At 26.0% G+C, this 9020-nt stretch overlaps 1 protein-coding gene across 1 annotated transcript; it reads right to left on the bottom strand.

The window, feature by feature from the left end:
- Nucleotides 1-263: 263 nt before the first annotated feature.
- LOC101244211 (uncharacterized) lies at nucleotides 264-7082 on the bottom strand. Its single transcript, XM_004244818.5, has 3 exons — nucleotides 6780-7082; nucleotides 1695-1760; nucleotides 264-880 (listed from the first exon to the last, which is right to left on the bottom strand). The coding sequence occupies exons 1-3, from the start codon at nucleotides 7053-7055 to the stop codon at nucleotides 392-394; spliced, it is 831 nt and encodes a 276-aa protein (XP_004244866.3). The 5' UTR covers nucleotides 7056-7082; the 3' UTR covers nucleotides 264-391.
- Nucleotides 7083-9020: the final 1938 nt, after the last annotated feature.

Here is a 9020-nt window from a genome sequence, read left to right on the forward strand (position 1 = left end):
GTTCTCACATTTTCCCACATTATTGTGTTGAAATCATAGTGGAGTTCTTAGAAGAAGTTCCTGATAAATACATAAGCAATAAACAATCTAGAGATGGAAAAGGAACTCTGGACACATGAATTTCAAATGGTCAAAGAGAAAATAGATTATCACATATGAGGAGCTATGAATATTTAGACTACTAGTAGAGCACAAAATGGTTCTGAAACAAAGAAAAAAATGTTACTAATTGAATCATTTCTTCCAATAATTAGTAAGAAAAATAGTAAAAGTAAAATTTCATTTTCCTCATAATATAATTATGAATTACATACCAAAATTGAAGGCGTGCATGATCCACATATCTCTATCTACATATGCCCAATACTTAGTAAATACACACTACTAAGAGCTAATAATCCTTATGCAGCCCTTGTTTGTCCTCCAACATCTTGTGTGGAGGAAAAATATGAAAATTTAAGGCACTATCTCCACTAACGTAAACAACTTTAAACACATCATATTTTAAATCTAGTGAAAAGCCATCAAAATAAGGAAGAACACTCCTAGAATCTTGATTCAATATGTAATTGTAGCAACATTGTAAGGATTTCCAGACGAAAACCGCGGCTACTTTGGATAGTTGTTGGGACTTGAAGCAAACCCCAGAAACAGCGCCATTCATGTTGTGGAAGCGGTCCTTAAAAATGGCTAAGCATGCGTATGTAAAGTCTTCGATTGGCATGTCGTGATGGGAGAAAGAGGCAGAGTTCATGGAAACAATGTTCCCTGTGTAGAATTTCCCAGCGGGTGAATGATCCTTTGATTCTCCAGCATATGCATCAAAAAAGCCATATTCTAGTAGGATTGCCATGCTTGATACACTTGTTAACATTGAAACCTGATCAAGTAACATTATCAATGTAACAAAGTATAAATATTTGCACTCAAACCTTAAAAGTCTAATATATATATATATATGGACAGCGTAAAAAAATAATAATAAGGCTAGTAGGAATTGGACACATGATCTCACGGAGTGTTTGCAAGCCCTAACCAATAAACTAAACCTTCAACTTGTTTAAAGAGGTGTCAATTTCTGTATTTATATTTATTAAATTAAAATTTGATCACCATATACAACGTAATTTTTTGAAGAAGGGCCCCTTAGCTTGACCAAGGGTAGGTCCGCCACTCTATGTAGAGCAGAGATAAGTGAAGATTCATCGATTCGAAAAAACTCAATTATTTTTCCGTAAACCCTATTTTTATATTAAAAATTAAATACATATGCATATTAAGTTAATTAAAGATATCCATGATTTGTTTGTTTGATTGGTAAATGACAAAAGAGGAGCTTTGTCATATTGTCATAAAAGGAAAAATGGTTCCCTATCGATATTTTCTTAATTCTCACGACTCGAACCTCGAAACCTCTTAACCGGACATACGAAAACATCTTTGATGGTCCCTTCATCATCATGTTGACCAGAAAAAAGGAGTAACTCTTGGTAGCAAGCCTAAGGTGATAACCATGAAATTAGAGTCGTAGAGCTAGAACATATATTAATTAATTAACAATTTGTCTACAATAATTTCCTTTCCAATTCAATTAGCATATAATAGATTAATGAAAATTCAAGATTATGAGTTGATGACAAATATTGTAAAAAAAAAGATATTAATGTTAAATTGTATAACAAAATTAGACTTACAAGAGTTGTAGCCAGTGAATCCTTATTCTCAATACATCTCTTTATCCATGCTCCATACCATACTATCTGCACTCCCAAAAATACACTATATATTAACTATCAACTATCAACCTACAAAACAATTATTTCATATATATTTTTTTTCCTTTTAATTTATGTGAAACAAATGAAATTTGAAAAAATGAACTAAATTTTTTTTGTGTTTTTTCTAAAAATATTTTATATTATTAATTTATGTACCTATTGTGTCATTTTCGAATAATGTATGTTATTACATTTGTTTTATTTTATGTGATACAAGTGATTTTGGGAAAGTCAACGAAATTTCTTATATGATTCTCACATATTTTTAATTTTCATTTTGCTGTGATTCATAGTACTTTTTAGTTCTTACGTTATTTTCAAACAATATATGCAACTTTTTTTGTTTCGATAAAAATAAGAGAGTCACCCAAATTTAACTATGTTTTTCTAAAAATATCTTAAATTGTTATATTGCATTTTTAAGCTCTTTTTTATTTTTATGTAATTTTCAAATATGTAACAATTAGAAATTAAAAAAAAGAATTAAAGTTTTCAAATCATTATATATCTATATTAAAAAGTTCAAATATTTAAAACTCCACATATCTACACAAATTAATAGAAGTAAGCCAAACATTTTTTTTAAAAAAAAATATATGAAAGCTCATTTTAATAATAACACATGTATATTTCATTTTTAATATATGAATCCCTCCTTGTTGATTTATATGAACTTATTTTTTTATTTTATTTCAAAAAGGAAATAACTTTTGAGTTTTAATTTTTTTATATAGCATATTGAAGATCACAAAATTAAAAAATATGTCAATACACAAAATAATATACATACATACATACATACATACATACATATATATATATATATATATATATGTATATATATTTTAATTTTAATTTTGATTGATTCCACCTAATATTATACTTGATATATAATTATTAAGGGTTAAACGTAATCATTATTTATTTACTTTCATATAATAAATAGATATCATAATAACTTATTAAAAATATTAATAACAAAAATGAGGTAATACTAATAATAATAACTAAAGATGTTTCAAGAATTATTTAATTTTCTTGTTATTATTCGTGATAGATTTTTACTTGCATGAAATTTTATATATATATATATATATATATATATATATATATATATATATATATATATATATATATATATATATATGGCCAAAGTCATATGCGGCTACTCAAACTTGTCCCGATTATTCATTTAGACACCTCAACTAGACGTACTACCTATTGAACACTTCAACCATTCTGAATTTGAACCATTTGAACATTTTTTCGAGAATAAACAAAAAATAGAGAATGTGTGAAATACACTCGCGCTGACATGTCAATTTGACCAATCAAATAATGACATGTGTTATTTTTTAATCCAAAAAATTATTTAAACATTATATTATAAAGTAAAAAAAAAATTTAAAGTAAAAAAAATGAAAAAAAAGAAAGTAAAACCTAAACACCTCCCTGCCTTCAACTGGAACAAAACATACATTTCCTCTAACTCCATTAATGGCGACCCCCCCCCCCTTTCCCTGTACAGTTCCATCTTTAACCCGACAAATTTTTTCTTTCATCAGCTTTTATTAATTATAACTTTTTACTTCATCTCGCTTTTTAGGTAGAGAAAAATGGGGAAAAGAATCTCTTCGAAGAATTTATAAATGAAACGAAATGCTAAGAATTTTGAAACCATTAAAATAGTGGAGGAAGAAGATAATCACTGATACTAAGAATTTTGAAATCATTAGAATGATAAGGGAAGAAGATAACCACTGGTGTATGGGTATGGGGGTTGGGGTGGGGTGGTGGGGTTGATAGAAATAGGGAAGAAGAAGAAGACAATTGTTCTTCTTCTTTTATGTTAATTTTTTTTTTAAAAAAATAACTTAGGGGTATAAATTAAGAGAGAGAAAAAAGAAAAATATTATTTTTAATAAATTAACGCGCTCAAGGAAACTGAATTACACGTTTTTTGCCATGTCAGCATTCTGTGTCTAATAGGAATGACTTTTGAACAAATAAAATGTTCAATTGGCACAATGATTAGTTGAGGTGTCTAAATGAATTATGCGGACAACTTTGAGTGGCTGGAGATGACTTAGGCCTATATATATATATACCTATCATTGTTCATAAGGGTGCAATTAGGGTGTTTGTAGTTTGATTTGGATCAGTTATTGATTAAAATCAAAACCAAACCAATCTAGTTACTTTTTTATATTTCTAAAACCAAACCAAATTAAAAATAAAAGTAATCGTCGATTTGGTTATTGTTGGTATGGTTCAGTTTCGTTCAATTTTTCTATTTTATTTAGTTTGAAAGTAATAGTAAGTTTTTTGAGGAATTACGTCAATGAACACAAACACCTAGTAGATGAACAATTCACAAAAAATTATAGTTTGTTCAATTAATCAATTAAGCAATATGGAAAAAATTTCAATTAAGAAAAAGAGTAACTATGTTATATGAAGTAGGATAGGTAAAAACTAAAATTGATTTTGATGGATTTAGACTTAAGATTGTTATATAGTTGGACTTGAGAAAATTATTAAGTTAAATGATAAAATTTTATTATGTCAGAGGTACAACTAGTACTAGTTGTATAAGAATTTATTTTATTATATTTTTATTTGTGAAGCCATGCTTTATTGTCTTCTTTGACTTTTATTTCTCTTTCTTATTTTTCTCTTTCATCTTTTTGTTATTTTTTGTTTTTTTTTTAAATCTAATTCGAAACAAATATAATTACTCCATCTATTTGTATAGCCAAAAATAATTTATTTTCTTACTTATTTATTTTAACAGATTTTATTTTAAAATTATTTTTTTGTCATTAAATTGTTACATAGTATATTAATAATAAAATTTTAAAACATAATTAAATAAAACTAGTTTAGCAAAATGAATTTCTAATACAAATACAATTGAATATCCTACACATGAAATGTTTAGAAATTATGGACATAGAATGCATTATTATTACTATTATTATTATTATTAGTATTAGTATTAGTAGCTATAGAATTTATCTCTCTCTCTCTTTATCTCTTTCTCTCTCTCTATTTATATATATATATATTTGAAAATAGAATTATATTCGTAATATACCTTAAAAAAATGTTGTGTTTTAAATTTTCATGGTCAATAATTAATTTTCCAATAAAGTGAATATTATTTTATAAATAGATAAATAGCTCTGTTTAAATGAATTCTAAAAATAGAAGTTAAAAAATTAATGAAATAGAAAGGTAAAAATTTTAATATACAATAAATAAAAAATGGGAGGAAAAGAAACAAAAATAATTTTAATAATCAATTTTAATGGGATAAGTGGCCATCCGAAGAATTAACTTTAACATTTTCATGCCCATGGCCTTTAATTATAGAATAATAAAAATTATAGTTTCCAAAACAATTTCTTTTAAAACAAAATAAGTAAAAATAAATAAATTAGTTCTCCCTCCGTCCACTTTTATTTGTCATGCTTCTTTTTTCGAAAGTCAGTATCACTAATTTTCAAAGTCAAATTAAATTAAATTAATTTGAAATTTTAAACAAAAAATTTAGATATTCAAAAACTATATGAAAAGTATTATAAATTGCAAATTTTTTTTTTGCATATCAATATAACAAAAAAATACATTTTAAAATATTAATCAAAGTTAACTTCTTATAATTTGACTCTAAATATAGAAATCATGACAAATAATAGTAGATAGAGAAATTATTATTTTCATCTAAACAAACTAAGGTAGCAATTAAATTGATTTCCGAATATAACTTTTTAAAAAAATTCTAGGAAAAACTAGGGAAGAGAGAGAGAAATAAGTAAGAAAGAGAAACAAAAGTAGAAGAAGACAACAAAACATGGGTCCCACAAATAAAAATATAATAAAATAAGCCCTCATACAGTACTAGTGGTACCTCGCACATCATAAAAAATTTCAGTTAAAAGACTTAAACTAATTAAAACTTAACAGAATAATTATAATTTATTTAATAAATATTATATAATTTAATATAAATTTTATATATCTAATTTATCGATTCGATTTGATTATTTTTGAGAATTTTTTTTGTATAATCAAAACCTGATCAAATAATATCAATTTTCAAAATTTAAAATCAAAACTAACCAAGTCCAATCAAATATCAATTTTTTAAATCAATTTGATTTAATTTTTTTAACCATAACTATGAACAGTCCTAGGTGAAATATTTGAATCTTCTTATTCAAATAATTATATAAAGTAAATTGGATTAAAACACTTTTTTTGTTTATATATATATATATATATATATATATATATATAGATATATAGATAGATAGATAAGATATATATATATAGAGAATATTATTGAATCCCCTTGAGATAGGACAACTTCTAGTATAGAAAATATGGCTTACAAATTGCTTTTACGTTTCGAATTTTAGGCAGAATATTCTTTTTTGGAATGGGTACCTTATAAAGTTTCTGACTTGGTCAATGCTATTTATCTCAAAAAAAAAAAAATCTTCAATTAAAAATGATGTAAGCACCCTGATTAATTTCAATGCATTATTGAAAACTAGGTTGGAAAAAATAAAATCTTTTCAAATTTTTGAGTTTTTTAGCCACACGCGTGAATCATGATATGCAATAGCAATCGCGCGCGTCCAAACTGCTAATATTGCTACTAAGCTATTTTTTTGAAAAATTCTAATTAAAATAAGAAGTTTCGTAATAAAGTTGCTAGTCATATAATATTGGCCAAAGGAAATAGTAGAGAGATATGACACGATGCTTACTAAATTAAATCTCTATGACATTATACTAATTGAGTCTTATCTCTTATAAATCACAAACAAACATATAGAAAAATGACTTCACATCAATGCCTACAAACTCCCTGTATAGTTAGTTAAATATTTTCCTAGTGATTGGAGTATGTGCGTACACCTTAATACTTGTACAAGATATATAGTAATTATGATAAAAGAATTTTTCAAGTTCAAAACTAATGCAACTCACCATATTCCCATGAATGCTTCTAAAAATAGCACTTTGTACACATCCAAGATTTTGAGTAGAAAAAGAGAAATGCTTGAGAGCTTCCACAACATCATCCACAATCACTATTGTTGGCCTAAATATGAAGAAACTTGTATCCAAGTTTCTGCTATTATATGGAAAAAAACAAGTCATACTTATTCTTGATTTAACTTTATTTCTTGCCTTACCTCTTCTATTCAATGCATTTGTACATATAGTTGAGGAGTTCATTAGTTTGTGTTTCAAATGAGTCATATATTAAATAATTTTCTTTGGCTGGCCAATGGTGCATGCATGTATTTTAAAGAATTTTATTACTACCAGACAAACATGTCGGAAGGATCCCATTTGGTCTTGCATGCACTTTGACTAGAATTACAAGTTTGAATAATTTGTTCTCAATTTTATTAACTTTTAATATTGGGCTTATTAGGTAATTTTATTATTTGACTTTATTCAATTTAGTGCATAGATGGTAAATAAAATTTAATAACAAGAGTAAAATAGATCCAACAGGTAAATTATCTCATAATTTCGAAAATATTTTTCATTACCATGTCGTACTAATACCATATATAATTGTAAAATTAATATGATAATTTTTAAAAGAAAAAGTAATAGCATCATGATATTCAATTATGTAACCATGATAAATGATAATGTGACCAAAAAAAATCATTGTTACTATACTACTCTATTTATTCCTAATTATTTGTCTATTTTTTAGTTGACATACCTATTCAGAAAACAATAATTGATATAATGAGTTTATCATTTTACCCCTATTAATTATGAAGTTGATGAATAAAAAACTTAAAATTTTCAAAAAATTCTGCATTTTTCAACTAATTAATTGAGGGTATAATAGAAAATTATCTTTTTATCCTTTCTTAATTTGTCAAAATGAACAAGTAATTAAGAACAACTAAAAACACAAACAATTATTAATAGAGGGAGTAATAACGAGTTCTTCTATAGATTGACACAGTGCAAGAAATTCTAAAATGTTAAGTTACCTAAAAACATAATTAATTTCACATGAATGTTCAAAATAGTTGAGATTATTATATTAAAAATGAGTCGATCAATAAATTGTTCTAATATATTAAAAATAATAAATCGTGTGTATGAGGATAAAAATCCAACTCCAAATAATTTGATTTAACATATTAAAAAATAAAAATAGTCAAAATTGTTAGCAACTTTTGTTGGAACATTCCCGCAGCCCAACTTGGACTGCCAACCTGTAATTTCTGTTCGTCTTGGTGGGGACGTGATAGACTAGAATGAATTTAAAATGGGAAGTGCTAAACAATAGAAAAATACAGCCCGAATATAGTTTCTTATAAAGAATATATTTATCTGTTAGTTTAAGATAAAAGGAAAAATGCACTAAAGTGTTTTGTCATTTTCTAAAAGGAAAATTCATTTTGAGCAAAAAAGTCATAGTCATAATTTGGCCAGAATAGTAAAAGAACATTGGCCAGAATAGTAAAAGAACATGCTAACGTTTTATTCTGGACAATTTTACTCTTTTAGCTTGAAAATTGAATAGATTCTTGGGATCTCTATATTCTTCCATTATGTTTCCAATATATTGAAAAATAATTAATGATATTGATGATGATTCCATAGTCAATTATGAAAAAAAGACTACAAATTTCAACAGAAAAATATTAAGTGTTCTCGTGCAATCTGTTTTCAAATTATGTTTTATGAAAAACAACAAAAATTTTAACATCAGCAATTAAAAAAATATTTTTTTGAACTATATTATATTCTTGTTGGTTGTATTAGAATAAGAAAAAATTAACATTATGTTCCACATTATATTCTTGTTGGTTGTATTGGACTGAATAACGTGTTTATAATCAAAATAAATGTTCGAGTTATATAATGACATTATCGAGTAAAAATATTTCAGAGGAAATAGATTAAGAGTCATATTGTTGAACCAATAAAAATTCTGTTACATTGAATTTGGATACTGTTGAAGGAAACTGATGGAACGTGTTGTTGAAGGAAGCTGATAGAACGTGTCAAAAGAACAGGTTCGGTGAAGCTGTCTGGCGAGTTAGAGTTTGAGTTACACTAGGACTAGACTACTAAATCCTAATTTGTGTACAAGTCTATACTTGGTATGACTAAAGCTGATGTAGTTGACTAGGATAAGGTATAAATTATATATTTGTGTTGTATTAGGATTCCTAGTGTAGCTAG

This window comes from Solanum lycopersicum, chromosome 8, assembly GCF_036512215.1.
Source record: "Solanum lycopersicum chromosome 8, SLM_r2.1".
Lineage (NCBI taxonomy): Eukaryota > Viridiplantae > Streptophyta > Magnoliopsida > Solanales > Solanaceae > Solanum > Solanum lycopersicum.